At 45.9% G+C, this 27,398-nt stretch overlaps 2 protein-coding genes across 2 annotated transcripts; one reads left to right on the top strand and one right to left on the bottom strand.

Annotated features, from left to right (window-relative positions):
* Nucleotides 1-378: 378 nt before the first annotated feature.
* On the top strand, nucleotides 379-21,915 carry Cdip1 (cell death inducing p53 target 1). Its single transcript, XM_051181343.1, has 6 exons — nucleotides 379-447; nucleotides 18,512-18,587; nucleotides 19,037-19,144; nucleotides 19,404-19,559; nucleotides 20,175-20,448; nucleotides 20,546-21,915. Exons 3-6 carry the CDS (start codon nucleotides 19,060-19,062, stop codon nucleotides 20,655-20,657), a joined length of 627 nt encoding a protein of 208 aa, XP_051037300.1. The 5' UTR covers nucleotides 379-447; nucleotides 18,512-18,587; nucleotides 19,037-19,059; the 3' UTR covers nucleotides 20,658-21,915.
* A 1,210-nt stretch (nucleotides 21,916-23,125) lies between these two features.
* Hmox2 (heme oxygenase 2) lies at nucleotides 23,126-27,040 on the bottom strand. Its single transcript, XM_051181340.1, has 5 exons — nucleotides 26,903-27,040; nucleotides 25,331-25,448; nucleotides 24,198-24,689; nucleotides 23,484-23,610; nucleotides 23,126-23,394 (listed from the first exon to the last, which is right to left on the bottom strand). Exons 1-5 carry the CDS (start codon nucleotides 26,986-26,988, stop codon nucleotides 23,267-23,269), a joined length of 951 nt encoding a protein of 316 aa, XP_051037297.1. The 5' UTR covers nucleotides 26,989-27,040; the 3' UTR covers nucleotides 23,126-23,266.
* Between the last annotated feature and the right edge of the window lie 358 nt (nucleotides 27,041-27,398).

Genomic DNA, 27,398 nt, shown 5'->3' with positions numbered 1-27,398 from the left:
TTTCTCCACACCCTACCCGTTTCCTCTTAACCCGGCGAGATAGCGACAGCTCCTCTTAACAAGATATGAGGTAGCCGTTGCGGCAGCTGCGCCGTGAGGGGCTCCACCGACCGTGAGTCGCCTCCGCGACTTCGGGGGCGGCTTCCGGTGGGACCCCTCCCTCCGGGCGAGGCGAGGCGGGGCTGGGCTGCGAAACCCTCGGCCCGTGTGACCTAGCCCGCGGAGTCCCGCCCTCGCCTCCGCCGCGCGGTGGGTGCCGGGAGTCGTAGGCCCTCGCCTCAGGGAATGCGGCGGGTGCGCAGAAGGACTACAAGTTCCAGGGTCCTTGCGATGCGGGGGCGGTCTGCGCTCGGAGCCCGCTGCTAGAGGGGCTGCTCGGAGCGCCGCACCGGACCTGACCCTTGCCGGTTTCTGTGTTCCTCCGGCCTCGGGTTCCTGGATTCCAAGGTAAACGGGGCTGGGGTAGCGTGGTGGAGTCCGTTCCTCCCTGAGACGCAGAATCGGGACGAACAGTTGATTTCGGTGTGGCTGCAGCTGCTGGGCTGCGAGAGACTGCTTTTCAGGGCCGCGAGCGACTGGGCCTTCAGACACAGGATTATCTCCTGGAGAAGGGCCAGCCCACTTGGGTGATCCTTACCACACCTTTCTGCATTTCTGTAAGAAAAGCTGTATGTGTCATTTCTCCTCCGGATATGGAGGCTAGAGGAACGGCAGTCCGTCGGGGAGGGTCCCCACTCCAAGCCACCTCAGAGACCCGCGGGTGACCTTGGCGGTCCCGGAGGAGCCTGTGTCGCTTTCCCTCCCCCGCCGGTTTGCAGGTCTGGACGTGGCTCCGCGAGGAGCTCCGGCAGAACGTTAGGAAGGCGGTGGGCTGGCGAAGCCCCAAGCTCTCTAGTACCTTGGAGAAGGTGGGTCCCCTGGGGCCTCTCAACAGGTGTGAAGAAGATCAGCTTAGGGGTCTTATGTATCAGTAAGACCTGGACATTCCCCGGGATCTGATTGAGTAGTTAAGGAATGAGGCCCAGAAACCTGCGTTTAGTAAGCTCTTCAGAAATTCTCATGCACACTTGAGAAGCTGTGTCTCAGGAGTGAGGATCAAGTGCCCTGGGAGGGGGGCGCGGGGAGGGCATTCAGTAGCTTTTACATCAGTTTTGTAGTATGTGTCAAACACTACATTGAACTCTTCCCGGTACTTTGCTTCTTTCCTTGCTGCTGACCTGAGTTGGGTGGGAAGAGGCAGGCGTGTCTGCTCTTCTTACCCTCTGCTCATAAGAAGAAAGATATTTTCAGTCATTCATTTCTCGAAGACCTCTATCCCGATGTTTATTTAGAAGAAAATAAAAGCATACAGAAAATGTTAACTTAACAGTGCACAGCCATGTACTATCACCTAGAATGTACAGTTAATATCATCATTTATTGTGTACCCATCCAGCAGTCTGTTATTTTTATGTATGCCAAAGTATACTGCAGATAACAGTGTATTTCCATTCCTAGTAGTTCAGCTTGTGTAATATTAACTGGTTTTAGAAGTCTTGGTGCTTATTGATTTAAACGTCAGTCTGCCTCCCAACCCTGAAGATTCAAGGTTTTGTAGGGTTTCTCATAAGATGTGGTTTAGAACCAGGAAAGACTTTTTCTTTACATAGACTCTTAGAGGACTTGAAAACAGCTGACCGTGGCTTTAGAATCAGAAGAAACAGGGAGAGTGTAAAGAATACTCGAGGGAACAAAACTGTTTTGAGAGAAAGAAAATGGAATGTGTCCCAGAGGCCTGGTTGTCACAGCAGATTATGTTGGCAATAACTAAAGTGAGTTGTCTGCTTGTTCAGCTCTTGGCCTTGTTCTCTTGGCTCCTTTTGGATGTTACAATCTTGCCCAGTTTGAATCTGCTGCTGTGGTGGGTGTGTTTGAAGCTCTATATAACTTCATGGTACTGATGAATTATGGTTATAGTTTTGAGTCCCACAGGTCTTTGTATTTGCTCCATAGCTATGAACATCAGACTGTCACATACCCTGTTCATTTGTAAGGGAGAAAAGTCAGAAACTCCACTCAAAAGGCAAAAACGGGAAGAGCACACGGTTTGGGAGATGTGGCAGTAAAAGGCTTGTCATTTATGTTGTCTTTCCTGTAAGTGAGGGATGTTCTAGTGAGAAGTCAGAGTGTGGTGAGTTCTACAGAGGAATTGGTCTTTGAGGTGTGGGTTGAGGAGGAGAGTACAGCTGGCATTGTTGATAGTAGGTTTCTTGTCCTATGAAAGAACTCAGATTGTACAAAACAGAGATGGACGCCATTTCTTGGAGCCCACAAAAGGCTCCATCCCCACTCAGGGTCCCCCAAACCCTGTGTCTTGTAGGGAAGGCTACATGCTGGTATACCACTGCAGAGAGGGGAGCAAGCCAGGCCTCAGCCCTTCCTCAGAGCCCCTACCCTTCCAGAACTATCCACCCACACAGTCCTGAGCCTGTGGTCCCTGGGCCTACCTGCCTTAAAACTCTGGTGGTGATAATAGAGTCCTGGGACAAGTATTTCCTAGACATGGAGACGGCAGACCACATTGAAGATGGTCCCTCTGTGAGATGGTCCCTCTGTGACACTGAAGCTTTCTTTCCCTTCCCAGAACCTCATGTGTTACATTCAGGCAAAGAACAACACCAAGACTACACGAAAACCTGTGAATGCCATAAGTGCTGAAAAGGTTAGGATTACTTCATAGTCAACAAAAGAAAGAATATGGAGCCGCATAACACAAAGAAATCTTTTTTTCTCGAGACAGAGTTTCTTTGTGTTGCTTTGGAGCCTGTCTTGGAACTCGCTCTGTAGACCAAGCTGGCCTCTAACTCACAGATCCGCCTGCCTCTGCCTCCCAATTGCTGGGACTAAAGGCATGCGCCACCAATGCCCAGCAACACAAAGAAATCTTAACAGCCTGCTGTTGGACCCCTATATTCTCAGCTGCTATTGAAGGCTGAGGTGGAGGAATCAATTGCTTGAGCCCAGGAGATGGGCAGCGGTGCTGGTTTACAAAACCACTCACTCTCCCCCTGAGAGCAGTTGTAGTACATTGCCTTTATAGAAAATATCCCTCATTAACATCCATGCTTCTGGTATGAGTGCTCAAATCCCTAGCTGGTCTGTCCAGTGCGTGATCCAGTTCATCAGTTTTAACTACAAGGTGTCAGAGAGTTCAGTGAAAACTCTGAATGTGCCCGATAAGCCACATATCCAATAAATGTTAATTTAATCTGAACTGTGATTCAGTTGCATGTGGTATCTAGGATTTTCCTTCTAGAAGAAACAGGTGAGGTAGGTAATAAGGTGTGAGACTTATTTGAGTGGTGTTTGAGAAGAATTCTAACTTCTTACTCCTTAATAAGTAGTTACTGTGGTTGAATGACATTAAGTACAACAGCCTTACAAGTTGAGGAATGGAGTGAGATTTCAATGCAGTGTCCTTTGTAAATTTATTGTTGCTCCTTGGCTGATTGTCTAGGATAGTGGTTCTCAACCTGTGGGTCAGGATCCTGGGGGTGGGGGGGGGGGTTTGAACTCCCAGAACTCCACTTGCCTCTGCCTTCTGAGTGTTGGAGTTAAAGACATGCACCACCACCACCCAGCTTTTTCCTGTTTTTAACCTTGACCATTAATAAAGGCACTTTTAGAAAGAAGACTGTAAGGTCTACCTCAGCTGTGACATTTGAGTTAGGAATAGCACATAGGGTGTCCCCTGAGGTTAATCCCAAAGCTCATGGACTCATTTATTCAGCAGGTGTGTACAGCAAGGTGTGATGGGTGGGGCTTGAGTGCCCTGAAGGAGGTTTGGTACATAGGGCTGAACCTAGACCTTTCCTCTCAAACCCCAATTGGCCATCAGATGAGATAGATGTCTTTTTGTTTTGTTTTTTATTTCAGAATTAGAAGTTTTGGTCAAGGTTTAAAGGAAATGTTTTAGATTGTCAGGGCTGGAGAAATGTCTTTGCAGTTAAGAGCATTTGCTGCTCTTCCAGAGGACCTGGGTTCAATTCCCAGCACCTATGATAACGCCAATTCCATGGGATCCTACACTCTTTTTTTTTTCTTTCTTTCTCAGGCACTCCATGTATGTGGTACATAGACATACATGCAGGCAAAACCGCCTACACATGAAATAAAATGTTTTATAAGTTGGTAGCTGACAAGATGCTCAGCAGGTAAAGACATTTGACTTTAGACCTTAATCCTGAGGACACACTTAACAAAAAGAATGAAGCAACTGTCTTAGGTTGTCCTCTCACTTCCTCAGGCATACCATGGTACACAAGCCCACATATACATAAATTGTAATAAAAAAATTGTTTGGAACCCCTTCCAGCCATCTAGTTTGGTTGCTGAGTGTGGCATAGAGAGATAGGCCTTTTGGATGGGGGACTCCTGCCCAGGAATATGAGCTAAGCTGTAGCACTCATATTTTATGACCTGTGGAGAAATTGTCCCCAAGTACTAGTCCAGGGACTTGAGCACAGTGCTTGAACCTCTGCTGGGAATGACTAATGCCCTGGGCTTAGAGCTCCCTATTTGCCATTCTGTAAGGCCTTACCCACAGACCTCTTCAGGTGGTTAGAGCCACCCGGCAGTCTTGCCTATTCTGAAAGTTCTTCTGAAAGGGGCCCCATATTCCCTGAGTACTGGGACTGTGAATTGAATTATCACTGTCAAGGGTGCAGTGAATTGTCTGAATTAAGGAGTCGAGGATCTTGACTCTTGAATAAGTAAGTAGTCACTTAGAAAAGGAAGCTGGGCTAATGATGGATTCACTGAATAAAACTGGCCCGTGTTCAGACCTAAAGAACCATGCCCTGTTCAGGGAAGAAGACCTCACGAGATCACTTGTAGATTCTCAGAACTCAGGTGTTCTATTTTCTCTAAGGCTGGGACCTTAGTTTTTGACACCTGGACACACATGCATGGTTTGCCTGCTTTGCTACGTCCCAACCTACTTCTCTGAGGCTTCAAACTGGCCAAAGAAGAGCTCTACCTAGAACTGCCAGAGGTGTCCAAGAAGGTAGGGCTCTCCCTTCTAGCAGCCACCTGTGTGCTAATTGTATGCCTCACAGTGCAAAGGGAAACTGGGCAGCCTAGTACCCCAACCCATGTCCTAGATCATTCAGTGTAAAAGAGATCTCTGCTGTAGTTCACGTTGCCTGTACTTAAATGTTTTATGTTTAGTGAAGCCTTTCATATGTAAATTAAGCTCTGTAGCATTCCTTCCCTAATTGTTCCTCTGTCACTGTGCCACTGTGTTTATATTTCTGTTTATAGTTCCCTTTCCCAATCTGTTAAGATCAATGTCTCCCACCTTGGTTGCCTAGGAAGGTGACTCACACATAGCAGACATTCAGTGTTATTGGTTGAATAAAATCAGACACTGCCTGAATTTCAGTTGTTTGTCTTCCTGTGAGCTTATCAGTTCTGAAGGCACAGGGCCATGGTGTATTCACTCTTCCCTTCCTTCAAAATATATTATCAAGTGGAGATTTGAATTCTCAGGTTCACAATCACTGGATTAGTTCTAATGTCAGCTGGTAGAGCAAAGACTTCATGAGGTCAAACTGCCCTTTAAAGTCCTTGAAATAGCCTGTGAGCTTTGAGAATTGTGGAGTGACTGTAGCCCAAGGAGATATTTTGTTTCCCAAATCTCCCCAGCCCTGCTTTCATAGGTAGAGCCAGGGACTAGGCAGTGAGACTTCACCTTTTTCTTCTGGGTTCCATGGAATTCATGTAAACTTAAGTGCAGAGGATGAGAGCATAAGGCCCCATCCACTCACATGTTTGGTGTTGTCTTGCTTTTCTAAATTTATTTTTATTTTATGTGCATTGTTGTTTTGCCTGCATGTATGTCTGTGCTAGGGTATTGGATCTTGGAGTTAGACAGTTGTGAGCTGCTATGTGGATGCTATGAGTTGAACCCAGGTCCTCTGGGAGAGCAGCCAGTGCTCTTAACCTTCTCTCTAGCTCCCATTTGTTTTTGAGGCAGGATTATATACAGTCCAGGCTGTCCTCATTCTAGGTAGCTGAGACTGGTCAGAAGCTTGAACTGAAATTATACATTTGCACCAGCACACAGGGCAACCAATGTTCTTTGAACATTTTGGAGAGTATGGCACCAGAGGGCTGAGAGTGCTGCAGCAGCTGTTGGGTTTTGGATGGAATAGCTGAGACCTGCTTCTTCCCTAGCATATGGGAGCAGCCAAAATCGCCCTGTCATTCCCTCAGCCCACTTCCCAATCTGTTGCTCCTTTTTCCTTCTTACTGCAGTCTCCAATAGTCACATGGCTCCTGCCTTTGTGTGCATAATAAGTGCTTGGCACCCAAATGAATGTCAGCTGGGACTTGAGATTTTGTTACCTCTGATGCTTTTCTAGCCAGAAAGGTGAGATATCTGAGTCAGAAGATGTCTAACAATGACAACTCCAAACATGACACACATTCCCATTTTCCCAAAGAGAAAAGCCAGCGTTCTTCCATGCCACTTCATGTGAGTGAATATCCCAAGGTCCCATGTCAACGTCAGGTAATAGGAGTTTGGTTCACCCTCTATACTGTTTTATATAGTGCATATAAAATACTGGTTGCTTTCAACTCCTATAGCACTTTGATTCCCATTCTTCCTAGTTATCTTGCTGACATCTGTGTATGAACCCAAGGACCAGATGTTGGTGAAGATTCCACTGTGACCCTACACTAGGCATATTCAGGTTTTGGGGTCACTCCTTCTAGCCTTTTTTTTTTTTTTGGATGGGGGAGGAGGACAGCATCTCACTATGTATCCCTGGTGGTGTGGAAAAATAGACTAGGCTGGCCTTGAACTCACAGAGTTTAATCTGTAGTGCTTGTTTTAAAGGTGTATTCTAGTACACTAGTACACCAGGGTCTGTTGCTTTTAAATTGCTCTTGAAAAAAAAGCAGTTGACAGCAACATTAAAGAGTTGTTGAGGTCTCACCAAGGTCTTCTGTGTTTAGTGGTATTTTCTTCCCTCTAACCAATTGCTGTGACTTCTGTAAAATGGTCAATACCAGCAGTGGCACATCTCTGCAGCTTACCATCCTCCCCTAAGCAGAACTTTCTCCAAAATAATAGGAGTGACCTACAGCATGAGAGATCTGGTATCTTAAAGATGTGGTCACCTCATTCATTATTGTGACAAAAAGTTTGGAGAGGGAGCAGATAGCAAATCTAGTAACTTTGAGCTACATGAAAGAAGAAACCCAGAGATTGTTTAGTCCCAGTGGCTCATGACCATCTGTAACTCCTCTCAGGGGATCTGATGTTCACCTCTGATCTCTGCAGGCACCCAACCACACATGGCATGCACTGACACACAAACACATAAAAAATGAAAAAAATAATTTTTTTGTTTTTCAAGATATGGTTTCTCTGTGTAACCTTGGCTGTCCTGGAACTAGCTCTGTAGATCAGGCTGGCTTTGAACTCAAGAGATCCACCTGCCTCTGCCTCTTGAGTGCTGGAACTAAAGGTGTGTACCACCAATGCCTGGGAAAAAATGAAAATCTCAGAAAGCTTGTTGGCTATGACTGTCATGGTTTAACTGCATATGTGTTTTATGTATTTTCCTAGGTCAGAATAGCAGTCTTAATCTCACTTAGCCATCTGGGTAAAATAACCCAGAGACTGTTGTGTCAGTTCAATGCAGGCAGATGTCAGGAGTTTTTCTCCAGAGTTCTGTTTTGGTGGCTTAAGTGATGGTTGTTAGGCTTGGTGTTTCTAAAGTTAGCTTCCGGTCACCATGGCCTCCCTTGGCTACAAATTGTCTCTGGTTATGCCTGAAGCTGTAGTTTTTTTTTTTTTTTTTTTTTCATCCTTTGCTCTTTATTTCCTCTGTGTATACTTTATCATGTTCTATACCAGCATCAGAATCACTGAAATCAGCTCCCAAGCACTGAAATGGTTCAGAGAACAAGGCAAGGGCACAGGACCATGGGGGAGCCTGGGCTATGCTCAGCTCAGAACCAATCATCACCTGCCTTGGGCAGACCTGGTAACCTTATCACTCTCTAGTGTATCATGTGTTCCTTGGGGACTTGCTTGCCTGCCCTTCTCCATCAGGTGACTTGCTGGCTCTCCATTCAAGACCTAACCAACTTGATAGTTTACCTAAAGCCCAGTATGATGATCCAGTGAGAGATGGGAATCACTCCACCAGACCTAGGAAGACCCAGTAAAAGATGCTTGTGACATCTGAGAGGGCGAGTTCTCAGAAATCTCAGTTTCCCTTACATCATGGAGAACTCATAGTCTGAGGCACCTTCCTGGATTCAAAATAACAGATTTAATAGTTTTTGAGATTTTTTTTTGTTGTTGTTGTTGTTGTTTTTGTCTTTTGAGACAGGTTTTGTGTATCCCTTGTTTGTTTTCTTTAACTTTGGCACAGTAGCTACACCTTAATCTAATGCTATTTCAGCCAGTAGTTGCAACTCTGTAGTTACAGGCCTGCTTCTTTGGCAGAGGCTTGGCTGCAGAGGCCTCAGGCTGGCGAGAATTCTGTTTTTGCAGGCAGTGACACTGTTGCTGACACTAAAGGTAGCTTTAACTTGTCATTCTAATTATAAATAAGACTCCAGATTAAAAGACTGGGTTGAAAACCTGCCAGCTCAGAGAGGCTGAGTAGCAAATAGCTAACTAACCCTTTCTCTTTGCTGCCATCTCCAAAAGACCTGTGTGTACCCTGTCTAACCAGATTCCACCTTGCTACTTTCTGTGTTTCTCTATCTCTCCCAAATGCCCTCTGATGCTGTATACTTTCTGTCTAATTACTAATTGCTAACTCAGCTGCCTGAACCAAGCTTAATTTTGTCTAATTAACACAAATGCAAACATAGGGTTCACAATGTGATTGACTATCCCCCAACAATCCCTGGCTATGCTGGAACTCACTCTGTGGACCTGGATGGCCTCAAACTCAGAAATCTGCCTGCCTTTGCCTCCTGAGTGCTGGGATTAAAGGCGTGTGCCGTCGCCACCTGGCCAGTTTTGAGCATTGTGAAGATGGAATCATTGAAAGGAGCTGCTGCTCATTATAGGAAAATTAGAAACTACACTCAAGCAAAAGGCTTCTGCATTTGTGTTTAAACCTCCCAAAATCTTATTATCAAGATGTAGGTAGCCTTTCTTTGACAGCTAGCCCCCAAATCATGACACAGAGACTTACTGTGAATGCTTGGCCTTAATTTAGTCTTGTTTCTAGCTAGCTTTTTTCATTAACTTAAATCAACCCATTTCTATTAATCGTTTTTCTGCCCCAAAGCTCATTTACCTCATCTATGTTCTATCCATCCCACTTTCCTGCTTCTTTTGTGGCTGGTTGCCTGGCTCCCCTTTTCTCTCTGCCTGTCAGCCCAGCCTATCCCTCTAAAGTCTAGCTATTGGCCATTCAGCTTTTTATTAGACCAGTCAGGTGCCTTACTCAGGCAAGATGAAACAACACAAATATTCTATTCCACAACACCCAGAGAGCACCACTGAAGGAGGATGGCACTATTCTTAACTGCTTGTACTCAGTTCCCAGCCCATACAATTTTTCCGTATTGGTTAAAAGTAGATAGGTGTCATTTTCAGGTGGAGTTAGCCATCCTTTTGGCTGAACATCAAGACAATAGATATAGACATCTTAAAATGGAATGAATCGCCGGGTGTAGGTGGTGGACACCTCTAATCCCAGCACTCGGGAGGCAGAGGCAGGCAGATTTCTGTGAGTTAAACTAGGCCAACTTGGTCTACAGAGCTAGTTCCAGGACAGGCTCCAAAGCAATACAGAGAAACCCTGTCTCGAAAAACAAAACAAGAAAAAAAAAAAAAAAAAAAAAAAATGGAATGAATCAAAAAGAAAGCAGGAGGAAGGAACAACTTTCCTCCAGAAAAGTAGAATTAACTTGCTCTGTTGTTAGTTTGCTAAGAGCACCGATGAGAAGTCAGCATGCCAAAGCCCAGTTAGTTTCCTCATTGTGGCCTAGAAGTCATACCTACTTGTAAGTTTGGAGCCACTAGTCCTATCTGGATTTTGCTTTGCTTCTCTCTTTTTTTACTTCCTCATGTTGTACTTGTGCCCTTACCTTATAGATACAAGCCAAAGATGGTCAGGACCAGCAGTGGAGATATTGCTCCTCCTGGCTTTGCCTTCACTGTGGAAGATGGGCCACAATTAGGATTTCACAGTGTAGCTAATGCTAATTGGGTAGCCACGGACAATAGTCTCTCAGGTTGGGCATGGGAGCATGCTGGCAGTCTTCCCAGCACAATCTTAGAAAGGTTCAGCCTTACCACGGTCCTGAGACTGGATTTTATAAAGGATCATCCCCTTCCTCCCTCTCCTTCTCTGAGACGGTTTGTCAGTTGTGTCGTGTTCCCCCCCTTGGTTTTGAGACTCTGTAACAGGCTTCTCTGTAGAACAGCCCTGACTGCCCTGGAACTTACTCTGTAGACCAGGCTTTGAATTCACAGAGATCTGCATACCCAGCTTTCTAACTTTTGTTTCTTGCCTAGTGTAGTGTCTTTGATCAGCTGCAGGAATCCTAGCCTGGTTGCACACTAGTAAAAGCCTGAATTAGCTATAGATTTGTGCAAAACTTGGCAGAGAGGAAAATAGTTAGGGCCTGAGACACTGGTATACTGTTCCTACAACAGGCACACATAGAGGATGTACCTGTGTTCACTTTGAGCTTTTCCTTTCTGTTCCCATGCTGGTTATCTATGTCAATATGGTAAATGCTCCATCAATACTCCCTATGCATAGCAGCAGCTTCTCCAATCAGGTGGCTGTGCCCATGTGAGTGGCGGCCTCATTCCAGGGCCATTAGTTGTCAGTATTCTTTTTCTCTCCCTTTTTTTGTAGGTAGTGTTGTTGTTTGAGCCCAGGACATTGTTCATGTTAGGCAAGGCAGGTATTCTACACTGAATTATATCCCCTGACCTTGAATTTTTTGGTGTGTGTGTGTGTGTGTGTGTGTGTGTGTGTGTGTGTGTGTGTTGTTTTTGAGACAGGCTTTCTCTATGTAACACTGGAACTCACTTTCCTTAGTAAGTACAGGCTTCCATTGCTCCTTAGCTGCTATATTACTGTAACCATGTCTTGTGGCCCAGACAGCAGGAAGGAGAAAAGGGTCCCTGATTTAGACTAGGTGACTTCCCTCAGTACCTTCCTGTGGCTCAGGACCTAAGACCATCCTTGGCCATAGCTTAGTCAGATGATCATGGGAACTGTAATTAGGGTTGTAGTGTCTTAGTTAATCCACTGATTTCATAGCAGAAGGAAAACACAGGAAGGATGGCTTTGGGTGCAACTAGCTGTCTGAGCCACCTATTTCATAAGGCTGTCATTCTTCACAGTCTATCACTATTATTTTCAATGTGACATAATCATAGCCTTGATTTCATTAGGAATGGATGATATTTCTTTGCATAGTATTCAATTAAAAGCATCTTGTGATATAACTACTACCTGTTACTTCTGTAAAGCCTGCCCTGGCTCAACATATGCAGTTCAATTCTGCCTCACAAGAACATTTTCCAAAGCTAGTAAGAGATTAAGAAATTTGTCTAGAGCCTCAACCATTATTGTGGTGCTAGAATGCCAGAAGGATCTGTGCTCTTAGTATGTCATCAGTGGTCACGAAAGGAAGGTGGCTCTGCTTCTATTGCTAATTGGGTTGGGGTTTTGTTTGTTTTTGAAACAGGATCTCACTATGTCATTCTTGATGTCCTGTTTTGTTTGTTTTTCAGTACAAGGACTTGAACCCAGGGCCTCATAGATACTAAGCAAGTGCTCTACCACTGAACTGTGTACATCTCGCCCTGCTAATACTTTCCAAGTGCAAAGTTAAGTGGTGCCCAGGATGTCAGAGGCCTGGGATTGTCTTTCACTACTTCTGTCTGTGATCTGAGGTGCAGAACTTAGAAAGCAACCACTGTAGTTGAGTACTCTCCAGCAACACTGTCTCTTCTTGCTCTTTGCCTGTTGGACTCTGCTTTACTGGACTCTTGTCTCCAAGCCTTTTTCCTGGACTTTGACTCCAGAACACCGAATCTTCTGGTTTTTTTGTTTTGTTTTTAATGGAACCACTAAGTAGTTGTTGGAATGAGGGCTTGGACTCAACTGTGATACTAGCCCAGGGGGCTGGTTGTTTTAAGAGGGAACACCAGCCATCTGGATCTTATCCCACATGGCTAGCCACCACATAGGTTTATGCTAAAACCTATCCTTTGGGGTATGGGAAAGCAGGTAGGACAGCTAAAATGTTCTTCACAGGGGCCAGTCTGATCCAATACAATAAGGGTCCTAGTGCCTGTTGGTTGTAATGACCAATCATATTACATGGCCTTCTGTCCAACAGTTGCCTCATGTTCAGCAAATGGGGGACTGGGTAAGGCAGAGTGCCCGGCCACTGGCCCAGTGTTTGAGACCTGCTGTCAGAGGCAGAGGAGCTCATCTGAGGTCAGCTGGTATCTTAATCCAGGGCTGTCACAAGAGATGCAGCTCTGTAGCAGTTGCACCCACTTCTGTGCCACTGGATCTGAGGTAGACTGCATTCCCTGGGGTGTTACTGACTTGGGGAGCTCCAGGCAAGTCCCTACTTGTGTTAAGATACAATTCAACAGGAGAGCTATCTAGAAGATTTCTCAGAGGCTGTGACCTCTGCTGTTTTGGGAATGGATGCCACAGGACTGAAGTGCTCAGACTGGGTCTTGTTGGAGGTCTCAGAATGAGGTTGTTGCAGGTGATCACAAACAGTATGATCAGGGATCAGATCACTCCGGGATACAGGCATTAGTTCCTTGTTGAGTAATGAAGTAATGTTTTTGTTTTTAAATTCGGTGTTCTTGTGAGCCATGAGCCAACTCCTACTCTCCAGCAGAGGACATGTTTCACCCTCTCTGGTAACCTTTCTTCCATTCTGAGAGGAAGGCAAATAAGTAAGCCAAGGATCTGATGTTGCAGCCAAAAATGGAGAGCTGGGTTTAGTGGTTGATGCAGAGCCCATGTCCCAACTGCTTGCTTAACTTAGAAAGCTTGCACAGCAGCAGCTGCCTCCTTGGGGTGCAGTCCAGGTTGAACAACAACAGGCTCTGTTTTCCCTGGAGAGACCTAAGACTCTAGGTCTCTTTGACAGTGGAAAAATTGACCCTGCCTTAAACATTTAGTATTGCATTCTGTCTAGTGGGGTCTCTCCACTACAGTGGTATCTTCCCCAGCCTGGGGAAGGGTTTCCTGAGGTTTGGCTGGTGGTCAGACAACCTTATTAGTAGATCAAAGACACTTAAGTTTCCTTGACTCTGCATTGTATTGGCATTTGCATGGATGGCTCAGAATCATGTTGAAAGAAAAGTACTGGAGATCAAGTTGGATCAAGGCTGGGGCACTGACCTGCACTAGTCTGTCCACTATACAGCATGCACAGAAAAGGTAGTAAAAACTTTTTTCTCATTTGTTCGTTCATTCATTCATTCATTATTTTTGATTTTCCAAGACTGTTTTTCTGTGAAACCTTGCTGATCTGGACTTGGCCTGTAGACCAGGCTGGCCTCGAACTCGGAGATCCACCAACTCTGCTTCCTGAGTGCTAGGGTTAAAGGTGTGTGCCACCTTACATCATTCTTTTTTATTTTTTACTTTTTTTTTTTTTTTTACCCCGTAAGACAGGGTTTCTCTGTATTACTTTGGACCTCACCTCACTCTGTAGACCAGGCTGGCCTCAAACTCACAGATATCTGCCTGCCTGCCTTCTGAGTGCTGGGATTAAAGGTATGCACCACCACCGCCTGCCTTATTCGTTCGTTCGTTCGTTCATTCATTCATTTTTTGGTTTTTTGAGACAGGGTTTCTCTGTATTGCTTTGGAGCCTGTCCTGGAACTCACTCTATAGACCAGGCTGGCCTAGAACTCACCGAGATCCACCTGCCTCTGCCTCCCAAGTGCTAGGACTAAAGGCGAGCACCACCAACGTCCAGCCTCTTTTTTATTTTTAAAGGCATGTTTGTTTTGAGACAGGATTTCTCTGTATAGCCCTACAGAACTCATTCTGTAGACCAGGCTGGACTTGAACGCACATAGATCCACTTGCCTCCTCTTTGTGCTGAGATTAAAGGCATGTGCCTGGCTAAAGTAGGTTTTTATTAGTCAGAAGTTAATAGATAACCAGTAAGATGGTTCTCTGGATAAAGATGCTTAACGTGCAAACCTGGTAACTTGAGTTCTACCCCTGGAACCCACCTAAAAATGGATTGAGACAACTGACTCCAGAGAGTTGTCTTCAGACCACCACACACATGCCATGGTGTGTGTATACAAATGCTAAAATTCTTAAAATTAATAGCAACAAGAACTTACTAAAATGAGTATGGTGAAACCTTTTCCATTAGCTTTACACAAAGCATTCTCACAAGAAAATGGTTATTAAATTAACACAACTAATAAAGTTTAACAGTAACAAGGAAAAGAACTACAGAAGGGTCTTGAATTTACATGTCACCCTGTGCAGGAGATCCTGCTATCATTTGAATTTCAGTTTCCCAGATTTGCATAGCATACACTTTTACCTATTGAGCCATCTTCATGGCTCACTAGTCTGGATTGTTTAATATAAAATTTATATATGTGTATGAGTATTGAGCTGATATGTGCTGTGTGCCTGGGGCCTGTTGAAAGATCCCCAAGAGACCCCCAAGAGTTTGGAGCCTGTCAGGGGGGAAGGCCCTTGCCCCCAAGAGACGAGACCAGACCACTGGATGCAAGTGCAAGAGGTTATTTATTGCTTAACAGGTACCTGTGGACGCTTCAGTCTTTCGGGGGACTGAGCGTGCCGAGGTTAAAACTCAGGCAGTTTATATAGGGTTGGGGTGGCAAGAAGCAGGCTTACAGAAGCAGAAGCATAGTTACAGGGATTTCATTGTTTCATCTAAATGTAGCAGTTGTAGTTAACCAAGGACAGTTGGTTATTCGGGTTGGGCACAAAGAATACAAAGAATTCAGTTATGACTCTCAGCATCCGGATACTGTCCTGCTGGCCTTGCTTTGGTCCAAGCTGCAGACCACAGATATCTGGTTGGCGTTGGATGAGAGCAGCACCTGGTTCCCTCCTGTACTTTTCTCATAACTTGACCTTGGCAAATTAGCAAGAGCAATTCAAACAGGCAATAAGCATAGTGGGGGTCTTTCACTGTGAAGGTCAAAAGAAAGCATTGTATTCCCTAGAAGTGGGTGGTTGTGAGCTGCCATATGGATGCTGAGAACTGAACCTGGGTCCTCTCTAAGAGCAACAAGTGCTCTTAACTGCTGAGTCATCTCTTCAGCCTCTGGTTTGGATTTTTGGAGGCATTGTCTCACTCCATACCTCAGTTTAGCTTCAAGCTCACAGCAGTCTTCCTGCCTCAGCCTCCCAAATGCTGAGCCACTATTACAGTTAAATTTGCAACTGATTTGTTGCCACTGTTAGCTTGATAGTTTCTTGACATTTAATCTTTTTGGTGTTGGGGATTGAACCTAGTACTTTGCATATGCAAGGAAATTGCTCTCCCACTGAGCTACATCCTTAGCTTTGAATTACTTGTTTTAAATTAAATTTGTGTGTGTGTGTGTGTGTGTGTGTGTGTGTGTGTGTGTGTGTGTGTTTTGGAGACAGGGTTTTTCTGTGGTTTTGGAGGCTGCCCTGGAACTAGCTCTTGTAGACCAGGCTGGTCTTGAACTCACAGAGATCCACCTGCCTCTGCTTCCCAAGTGCTGGGACTAAAGGCATGCACCACCACTGCCAGGATTAATTCTTCATTATTTAAGAGATATTTCTAATATGGTATTAATAAGTCCACAGATAAGTCTATTTGAAGGCCTCGATAGTCAGGTGTAAAGAAGTCTACAGGGTGGGGGTGCGGGGTGGGGAAGTAGTCCACAGAACAAAAAGTTTGGAGAACTGTTGGTGTGTAGACCTGGAAAAAGTCATGTCAGAAAGTCCCTCTAAACCTTGTCCTCTCCATCACCTTTGCTTCATCCCCTCAGTACTGATCTTCAGTCCCGTAAGAACATGTGTACAGAGCTGGCTTGGCTGGTTCCTACATTTCAGGATTCAAAATTCCACTTTCCTCTTTCCTTGGCTTTGCTGCACTGGAACTTGGTAGTATGCCTGCTGCCTAGCACTCAGGGGAACAGAAAGACCATGGTAGTATGCTAGCTACCCTCAGTTGCAGTATGTAGGACAGTTTCAACCAGAGAATTAAGCTTACCCTAAGAACTCAGCTGTGGCTGTGGCCAGGAGATAAGCATTTTGCTGTCACTCCCCGCCAAGGGGCCCTGTATCAGCAGCAGGCTGCCAGGTTCTGCTTTGGACTTAGATCAATTGCACTGTATAATGAATAGTTAAGAGCCAAGTAGAATGCCAGGGACAATTCTCAGAGCCCTGAGGCCTTGTGCTTGGAACTCCTCTCTGGGCAGCAAGAGACCCAGAGAACTGTACTTTGCATACTAGGAGGAGTCCAGTCTTCATCTCTCTTGCTTTCCATCCTAAGTGTCTTAGTTTGCTTATTTGTTGTGATCAAACACCATTACCAAAAGCCACTTGGAGAGGAAGGGGTTTGTTTTAGCTTACAGCTTCCAGGTTACAGTCTATCACCACCAAGGGAAACCAGGTAGTTCAAGGAGAAACCTAAAGAAAACACTACTTAGTGGCTTGCTGCTGCTAGACTCACAGCTTCTTTTCTGTGCCTAGAGTTAGTACTGCCCACAATTGACTGGTCACCCCTACATCAAGAAAATGCCCCACATACATATACCCACAGGCCAGTCTTACAGAGGCAATTCTTTAATTGAAAGTATAGTCATGTGTTACATAACCAAGTTTTGGTGACAGTTAGATACCAGGGTCCCATAAGATTAAGCATTATCATAGCCATTTTAGTTTCTATAATCTGTGACATTTGTACCACATGAAATTGCCTAAATTTATTTGTAAGAATAATTTCCCACTATTATGTTTGGTGCTTTTGATATGTTGTCAGAGCTGTACAACTATCACCGTGATGTAACTGCAGAACATTTCAGCCTCTCAGCAGGACCCCCTCCCCCATGGGATATGCTGGAGATTAGGTTCTGTGTGGGTCTGGGGCAGGGGTTTTCTCATTCAGGAAAGTGGAGTGACTCTTTGGCATGCCAGGGCCCTGGACCTGAGGCCAGGTTTGTCTGATTCCTTACTGTTCATTCTTTTTGCCTGATAAAAGCCAACCCTTTCTCCTTGAATGGGACCCATGTTACAAGACTGTAGATGAGACTGTAGATGTTTCTCCTTGGAGCTGAATTCCATTCCAAATGGCCTGCGATTGGGAGGGGGGTGGCTTTATTTCATGTCTCTGTAGTGTCTCCTAGTTTGTCAGTTCCATCCTGTAAAAACCCCCATCTGGAAGCTCTTCAGAGAGCAGGAGCTCAGTCAGGTGGGTGAGTGTGGCCAAGTAAAGGTAGAGCTTGCAACTCCCTGGACTTCATGCAGGGTGAGGGGAAGCTAGGTGGGGTTGTACTGCTAGGATGTCCATCAGGTTTCCATTCCATGATTGCTACTTAGAACAAGCAGCCCACAAAGCAACTGAATGAAATGGACATGGCATTTCAGACTTCAGACATCTGTAAGTTGGGGTTGTGAGATGTGAGGTTGGATTTTCAGAAGAGTTGGCTGCCCTACAACCCAGAGCAGTTGATGGGAGACTCAGCTATGGTCTGCCTGTGGAAAGGGCTAAAGCTGCAGTGGATGCAGGCAAAAAACCCTGTACTTAGGTTGCCTGAGTAACTTCCTACAGAAGGGCTTGGGGGTTGTTAAGGCTGCATTGGTCACGAGTGGAGTTTCTTAAATTTGTCATACAAAAATTGAACCCAAAGCTTGAATCAGTGCCCCTGCCACTGATATGTTAAGTTTAGGAAGTAAGGTGTTCTGGTGCATGCCTATAATCCTAGCATTTGAGAGGTTAAGGCAGGAGGATGGAGAGTTGGAGCTAGACTGGACTGTACAGTGAGACTATTTCAAAGAGGAAAAAAGTGAAGTTGGAGAGTATTGACAAAAAGAATCATGAACCCCAGGATCTCTCACTCTTGGCAAATTTGGTACCTCTGTCTGTGTGCTTGACTTACTGTAAGGGCATCTGCTTCTCCACCAGTGTCTTGCAGCAAGTACTCAGGATATTTGATGGAATAAAGCAATGTTTCCTTTGACTGACTCTTAATTTTTCTTATCTCCCAAGCAAAACAGAAGGGGGCAAACCAGTGCCAGACACATAACTCACAACTGACTTCCTTTTGTAGTCTTTCAATCATAGGAATTGGATATATAGGGATTGAGAATGGTGGGCACCAGAGGATCCAGCAGCTGTGCCACTTGGGGAAAAAAAAGGGTGGGGAGGAGTGGTTAAGCTTTGAGTAAGCATGGAGAGTAGCTTACCTGGAAGCCTATGGTTAAAGGTGTTACTGTCTCTCTTTCCCTGAAATAGCCTCCTGGATCCCTGTCTCAGCCAGTATCTGAAATATTCTCACGTGCTTTCATTCTCTGTGCACAAGGAATCTGAGGTAAGAAATAGACTTTTCCAAATGGCTGCAGCAGCCTGCAGTAGAAGTCTGCCCCTCAATGGCTCAGTTAAGAGTTGGAAGACTGGGTGCCAAGCTTCCCTGGGTAGATGTGGGGGTTAGGTTCCCGGAGAGGATTGCTGGGCCTTTTCCTCAGAGTTCTGTCCTTACCCACCAGCTTCCAAATAGAATGGTAACTCTGGTGGGTTGGCCCTGACAGATCCCAAGGGTATTGGACCTAGCTACCAACTTTCATCCTCTAAACAGTTAGATTTCCTTTTGAGGAAAAGAAAAGATGGTAGAGCTCAGGTACCTAGCTTGAACCAGAGAATCCCTGAGAGGAGCCAGAGGAAACACTTAGGTGCTTGCACTTAGTGGGCATCTGAAGATGGTCGCAACCTAGTATGTTGGCCTTGCCTAGGAACGAGGAGCTGAACTTGGTTTTCCTCCAGGTCCAGGAGTATCTGCAGCAAAGATGTCTAATGAGCCACCCCCTCCTTATCCTGGAGGTCCTACAGCCCCGCTACTAGAGGAAAAAAGTGGAGCCCCACCTACCCCGGGTAAGGATGTCAAATTGCCTTAGTAGAGGTCTGGGTAAGGTCCCTAGATGGGATTGCTAGGCCAGTACGTTATGCCATTGGCTCGTCATGAGGGTCTTTCCTGACCTGAGCCTTCTGGGGTCCCTGTGGCAACTCTCTTTCTATCACAAGTGTGGTTGAGGCTTTTCACAGTGAACTAATCCTGCTTCAGGGTCACCCTGGGCCCAGCTTGTGTGTACAGACCAGCTTAGCTGTCTTCTTTTTGCCCCTCTCTATCCAGGCCGCACCTCCCCAGCAGTGATGCAGCCGCCACCTGGAATGCCACTGCCCTCTGCTGACATTGCTCCCCCACCTTATGAGCCACCTGGTCATCCAGTGTCTCAGCCTGGTTTTGTGCCCCCTCACATGAGTGCAGATGGCGCCTATATGCCTGCAGGTGAGTTGGGAAAGAGACCTGAAGGAAGCAGAGGCAGCTACCATCCTGAGTTCAGTGTGGAAAGGCATCAGTCATGCTATACGAATTGAAAATGGTGGCAAAGGAAGGGCTTGTCACCCACTGAAGGACTGTATTCCTGTCAGAGACATGAGCCCCCAAAGGAGAACTGGGCCTTTACTTAACCAGTATCATTCAGGCCCAAAATCTGTGGTTCCTGTCTGGGTTTGGGTTGGATGATCTTTGGCATATCAGACATTGATATGCAAAAGCTTTGTATACAGGAGATGTGTGGCACTTTCCCTCTTGCTGCTAAAGCCCTCATCCCTGCAGGAATGGAAGAACAGTCTTGGCATGTTAGAGACAAGGAAGTTAGGTGGAGACCGGTTATCCTTCCAGCGCTCTGCCACATCTGTCTTGGTCTCGGTGTGGTAGAGATCAAAAGACCTGGTTTATTATAAATGGTCACTTTGAGCCAAGGCCTGTTACTACTGACACTTTGGCCCTCTTGGGGAAGGTGGCAAGAGGCAATGGGCTGTGACCTAAGTGCTGGGATCCTATGTTTTGTGTTCTCTCAGCCAATCAGCCACCAGTGACCTCTCTCGTATGTTGTTCCAGGTTTTTACCCTCCTCCAGGCCCTCATCCACCTATGGGCTATTATCCACCAGGACCCTACCCACCAGGGCCTTATCCTGGTGCTGGGGGCCACACGGCCACAGTCTTGGTCCCATCAGGGGCAGCCACCACGGTGACAGTGCTACAGGGAGAGATCTTTGAAGGTGCACCTGTGCAGACAGTGTGTCCCCACTGCCAGCAGGCGATCACCACCAAGATCTCCTATGAGATTGGCCTGATGAACTTCGTGCTGGGTTTCTTCTGCTGCTTCATGGGGTAGGTGTGGGGTACCGACAAGTGGTGGTACTGTTGGGGCTCTGTATGCTGCCTGACCTTTTCTTCAGGCCTTAGCCTATCTCTGTCTTCAATTCAGGTGTGATCTGGGGTGCTGCTTGATCCCCTGCCTCATCAATGACTTCAAGGATGTGACGCACACGTGTCCCAGCTGCAAAGCCTACATCTACACATACAAGCGCTTGTGCTAACAGAGCTACACTTGGACTCCCCACCTATCAGTCTGGCCCCATGTGCTTTGCTCCCCATGCTCAGTGGTCACTACCCTCCAGCTCTTAGTCAGGGTTGGAAGTTTTGCCACTGTCCCCTAAAAATCCTGTCCTCACCTTGCCCTTCCCTGAGTATCCTACTTCCAGCAAAAATTCCGTTGGATTTAAGGCCAAGGGCCAGTGGGTGGCATGGGGTGAAACTGACCTTGTGTGATGCTTGGGCATTTGCAATCCAGAAGATAAGCTGGAGAGGGTTTCTTACTGGGGTCCTCCCTCCTTTCTGTATAAGGGTCCAGGCATGGTCCTTATTCTTTCTGGGACCAAAAGTGCCCAGAGCATCAACAGGTCCTAGACTAGGGCCTACAGTGAGGGAGTGCCTGGAACCACAGTTGTGTCTGACCTGCTGGAAATAGGTCAGAAGGAATCCTCATCTAGAGTTAAGTGGACCCAAGCAAGACTGGGTCTTAAGGCCTGAGTTTATGTGGAGTATATTGTCTAGTCTGGGGTGCCAAAGGTGGAGTAAGAAAGAAATAATGACTGCCGACTCTGGGCCTCAGAACTCTCAGGTATGGAAACCCAGGACTTCTACCCACTGTCCAGGAGGTATCTAAGAGCTGCCTGGTATAAGGCAAAGAGGACACTGGGCTAAAAGCCCTGGTAGCCAAGAAGAACTTGCCCCTTTTCTCACCCAGCTTCCTTTGAGTCAATGTGCAGATTTCCTTTCTGGCCACATCTCTGTGAACCTCTGTATTTTTGGGGGCCAGAAGGAATTAATGCCCATGACCTTGACCTGTCTATCTACTTTTGTAACTGTGCTATATATGGGTGTAACTTCTGCCTGGTAACTTACTGACAGTGGCAGATCAGAAGAGCCTCCTTGTAAGGTTCATCGGTCTCTGAAATAAGTGCCAGTCTTTTTGCCATAGTTGACATGCTTCCACATTGGGGCACTTCAGTAGGGAGAACTGTGGCACTAGGTTGGGGACTAGGAAGAAGTCACAAGTAGTGGGGGTATCCTAGGGACACGACTCTTGCCTAGCCAGGGTGTAAACCCAAACTGTCTCTATTTCCTGAATGGTCTGTGAATATGCCCATGTGGACGCTGAGTCCTGCTGCTGTCCCTCTCCTGGTCTCACACCACTGCATGGCCTCCTATCACTGTGAACTTTGGCCTGGTCCCAGTTTATAGTTTCATTAAATTGGCCCTTTCACTCTCTTGTCCTGGGCCGCCTCTGCTGTCTTGCCTGGCTTCCTTCTTTTCTGAGGGACAGGGTGGGATTACAGGTAGTATACTTAGTAAGCAAGAGATTGGGCCTGGGAAACAATGCATGTTTAAGAACCCAATTACACAAAATCAGAATTATACATAGACTTGCCCTAGGGGGAACCTAGCTGTTCTGGGCCAGAGAGCTTTTTGTTTCAGCATTGGTTTCCACCATTTACATAATTAGGTGTCCAAGCTGCAGAGCCTGAGAACTGGAGCCTGTCCTAACTTAGTTTCCTCTTAACCTGAAGGTGGTGTTCTTCTGCCCTTAAACAAGATAGCACTACTGGACTGAGACTTTACAGTCTGAAGATAAACACTGAAGTCTGGCACTCAGGCTGTGAACCATGTTGGCCTTGGTAAAACCAACCATCTCAACTGTGAAGGTTGTGGGCTCACCTTTCAAGAGTTTCTCTTCTCTGTTTTACCATTTTTTTCCCCCCCACACAAAACTTTTACAGGAATAGATTCCTACTAATAAAAATATTTAACCTCACATTTCTATTTTAGACCATGAATTGTTTAAATATCAATATGTGCTTTTTAACCTCAAAGTATTTCTAAGAAAAATCACAGGTTCAAGTACACATTAAGGATCTTTATAATGCTTAGCATGAATACATGGAAAAATAAGGTACTAGGAATTGGCCAGGAGTGTTGGGAGGCAGGTGAGGGTTGTCATCAAAAGAGGATGTATGTAACATGCCACTAATTCTGAGGATCTCTACAGAGGTAGTCTCACCTGCCCTATCCCAGGGAGGAGGAAATATGAGGTGTCTGTTTTTAGAGTACTGTAGCAGGTATATACATCAGTGGAGACAGCCTAGGCTAACAGATGTCTTAGGGGAATCCCAACTGAGCAGGATAAACTCTGGGCTTGAAGACTGAAAAGCATAGCTTCTACCCCAAAAGACTCCGAGGCCTAGAAAATTGAACATTGGTTGGCATGACCCTTTCCCATAAAGCCTGGGTGTATGGACAGCCCACTCCAAGCAAGGCAATGACTATTAAGACTATTAAGGAAAAAAAAGCATATATCCAGGCCTCCAAAGTGGCAAAACTCCTGGAACACTGCCAGATCAGACTTCTCAAGGCTGACTAGCAGTGGAGTACTGGCTGTTACTAGAGTAACAGCCTGTGCCTGGTGTGTACCTGGCTGGCAGAGAAGATGCTGTTACACAGAGGCTCTAGTGTCTGGCTTTTATTGGTTGCTTGTTTTCTCAAACCCAGCATTTAAAAAGTCACCTGAGGTGGTAGTTTAGTCAGAGGTGGAGATAGGGATGGAATAGGTCACTTGGGGTAGGATGCAAATGACATGACAGGTCCTTCACATGTAGTACCAGGCCAAGAGTCCAGCAGCCAGGGCCACACTGGCAGCTAAGATGAGCTGAAGGCTAGGCTTCCTCAGCACAGCCATGGCTGTCCGGAAGGGGCAGTTGCTGCCTTCCAGCGTACCTGCATGCAGCACAACAGGAGACAATGGCATCAATGGAGGGCAATGATACACCCACTCCAGAAATGTTAGCTCAGGACCCACAACCTACCTTTATCTGGCTGAGCAGCATAAAAGGGGCATTTACGTATATCCCCCTTCCCATCGTGCATGGGGAGCCCGTCCTCCAGGTTTTCTCTTGCCAGCATGGAGCCAGCCTGGTCCAGTTCACTGAATATCTGGGGAGCAGAAATCAACTGAGCTATCCCTGAACTACGCAGACTCAGAATTTGCAACCTACTCATCACCCATAGAGAAGCTAGAGCCCAGATACACCTGATCAGAACCAGCTGAACAAACCAGGTCTTGGTGGGAGTTCAACTGACTGCTCCTGACAGCTCCACTTGAATGCCCACTGCTGTTCTAACACTAAGGGCTGATAAGGGGTTCTAGGATCAAAAATGGCTTACAAAATGTACTCTACTTTTCAATGAGTCTGGCTCCATACTATTTTCCTATCTTTGCTACAAAATGAGGAAATTACCCATTCATCAATCCTAGCAATCCCATAGTGAGAGAGAGAGCTCTATTTTCAGACCTCTCAAATGCTAGAGCTTTGCTCTTTCCAGTACTAGCCATCAGCCTCAAACCAGGCCTATCTGGGAGCTACACACTGGCCCCGTGTTCTCTGATGGCTAACTGATGATCCCTCATTTTTCTCTAGGGCATATAGGAGCTCATCTGTCATGCTACTAATGGCCTCTCAAGAAAGCTGGCTTTGATTCTACTGCTAAAAGATCATGCACCCATGGTCAGTACCCAGTACCTGCATATTATATTCAAAGGCTTTGTTGGCCTCCTCCACGATCCTCTCTTTGGTCTTCAAATTCAGGTCCAGGGCATTCATTCTGGCTCTGTAGAACTGCTTGAACTGCTGGGCATTGTCCACATGCTCAAACAGGTAGAACTGGGTCCCTTCCCCAGTGCTGGGGAGTTTCAGTGCCCGCTGGGCCACCTTCTTCAGCACCTGGCCTCCTGAAAGGTCCCCCATGTAACGAGTATAAGCATGGGCCACCAGCAGCTCTGGTTCATTCTGCCCTACATAGCGGATCCGATCCACATACTTCTGGGCAGCCTCGGAGCACTTCACTTGCTCCTCCCAGTTTTCACCAAAGAAATAATCCATGTCCTTGATCAGTGCTTCCTTCCGGTGTAGCTCCGTGGGGAAATACAAGGGAGCAAAGGCTGGGTGGTCTTTGTTTCGGTCCATTTCCTCCTCAAGGGCTGAGTATGTGAAATAAAGTGCGGTAGTGGCCAGCTGTGAGGGTGATGGAAGATTGTGGGAGAGGATTATAAGCCAAGCCAGCAGCTCTAGAACCCACCGTGTTAATGTTTTGGTTTTTCAAAGACATTATTTCTCTTTGTTGTCCTGGCTGCCCTAGACCAAGCTGGCCTCGAACTCACAAGAGATCTATCTGCCTGCCTCTGTCTGTCTCCCCAGTGCTGGGACTGAAGATGTGTGCTGCCACCACTACCCAGCTTTTTTCTTTTTTCCACATTGTTTTAAGAGTAGCTCAAGACAAAAGCCACTTTTTCCAGTTCGAAAGACCCCGTGATCCCTTTTTTATATAGTAAACTACTTAACACACCTAGGAAGCTTCTGTAACTTAAGACTGTGAATATTTACAAACATTTTTGTTAATTCATTTAGGCTAGGGCAGCCATGATTAACACCAGGAAATAAAAATTTATGTCTGGGCATGGACACATACTTTTCACTCCCAGGATTCAGGGTTAGAGCCCATCTGGTCCATGTAGCCAGATCATCTCCAAGAAAAATACCCAGCAGCTTCTCCCTTAGAGTGGTTGTAGAGCAACTTCCTCAGCCAACAAGGCCACTCCACCTCCCAACCCCTATTAAAGTTTAGACTCCAACCCCATCTGACTGAGGGCACAAACCTTAAATAGCTCCTTCTTAATGTTTCCTTTCAAGAAGTCTTTGACAAACTGGGTATTTTCTGCCCGGTCATGTGCTTCCTTGGTCCCTTCCTTTAGGAGCTCGGAGAGGTCTGCCATTCTGTGGAGATGAGTTATGTGTGAGACAATAGCCTTTTCCAGTTCTCCAAAAAGGATTAAAGGGCAAAAGACAGTTTAGACCTCAGATACAGACTGAAAGCTGGAGCTGCTCAGACACTAGTCCAGCATGAACAGGTGAGTCTTGTCAGCACAGGGCAGGCAGATTGTGACAATCTGCCACAAAAATTCAGGGGAGCATGAAGATTATTATGGTTTCCCCAACTGGATCCAGAGATGTGTGTGTATTTACATATATACACTAACATACATACACACACATATATAGTATGTTAGTAAGCACCCAAATACATGATGTTTTGGTTTCTGTGGCCACCTAGTGGCTGAAGAAACAAAACTAATCCAGCCCAAAAAGCAGCATTCTTCCCAATGAGGGTCCAATTCCTCAGGATGTTATGTGGATGGGCCCAGATGTGGAAAATGAGACCGTGAAAAGACAAGGACCATGATCTTGGCTTTGTATTCTTTCTTTTCTCCTCCTCCTCTTTTTTTGGTTTTTCCAAGACACGGTTTGTCTGTGTAGCCCTGGCTGTTTTAGAACTCACTCTGTAGAACTCAAACTCAGAGATCTGCCTACCTCTGCCTCCCAGTTTTATATTTCTTAACATAATCACACAGGATAAAGTTACATCAATAAATTGACAAGGCAGAAAAGTGTGATCCTCAGGACAATGGAACCTAGGGAAAACTACTGTGTATCCACACAGCCCATCTGTTAGAATGAGAAAATGTTGGTTCTCTTGTGGCCTACCTTCTGCAGTTGTTTCTTTGATTGATTTTAGATTTCACCCACATTCTGTTAATTTGTATATTAGTAATTATTTTAAGATATATAAGAAATAACCTAGCCAATGACAGGACTCTAATGAGAGGCTAAGAAAAATATAGAGCAGGGCCCAGTAATCTGAGCCCTAGAGAAAGTAGCAAGTAAAGGCCTGCCCTAGAGCAGAGTTAAGATTCCACATTTGGTAGGTAAAAGGAACCAGCTTTGCCTTTCATTATTGTTCCTCATTAGCCAAGGTGAAAAATCACTTAGGTTTGGTTTTTTGCGTTTTTGTCTTTTTCAAGAACAGGTTTGTCTATATAGCCCTGGTTGTACTGGCTTGCTCTGTAGACCAGGCTGGCCTCCAACTCAGAAATATGTCAAAGGTGCACACCACCATGCCAGTACTACTTGGTTTTTAAGAAGAGAAAAAATGACTACCATGAAACCCTGACTCAGCACCCCTAACACTAACAGGACATAGAAAACCAGAGAGTGGAACAGCCCAGACTGGACAGGGCCCTGCAGTGCCAACCAAACATCCCAGGCTCTACACAGCTCAAGGCTGATGGGCATTCCCAAGTGCCACTGGCAGACTGAACTGGGCATGCGGACAGGTGGTAGATCAGGTGCTGGACCCTCCTAATGAGAATCAGCCAGTTGCTATCACTCACTTGGTATGGTTTTCCTTCTCTGGGGCCACGGAGTTCTTTTTCTCTGACTCATCTACCCCCTCCGAGGTCTCCACTTCTGAAGACATTGTTGCTGAGTAGTTCCTGCTGCCCTCACTCTGGTCCTGTAGAGACACAAGGAGTTATCTGGTAACTGAATAATGTTTTTAAGCCAACATAACTCAGGTGACACCCCTGTACCTCAAGACTTTTTCATAACAAAGCTCTGCCATTACTGAAACCATTTCAGAATATGGACATACCTGAAGATGGACAGTGGGCTAGGTAACAGAATTATGAGGCTGAATTTGTTCTTAGGCAATACACATTGACATTCAGAAGTAAATGGCAAGCTGTCCTCGATTACTCTCAGCACTTCAGAAGAATGTGTGAAGAAAGTAAACGAGGTAAAATGCTGACAGTCTGGGTAAAAGGTATACAAAAGTTAATTTTATTTATTTTTGTTTGTTTCCTGACAAGGTTTCTCTGTATAACAGTT

Source organism: Phodopus roborovskii, unplaced genomic scaffold (genome assembly GCF_943737965.1).
Source record: "Phodopus roborovskii unplaced genomic scaffold, PHOROB, whole genome shotgun sequence".
Lineage (NCBI taxonomy): Eukaryota > Metazoa > Chordata > Mammalia > Rodentia > Cricetidae > Phodopus > Phodopus roborovskii.
This window is presented reverse-complemented; position numbering and strand designations above follow the sequence as displayed.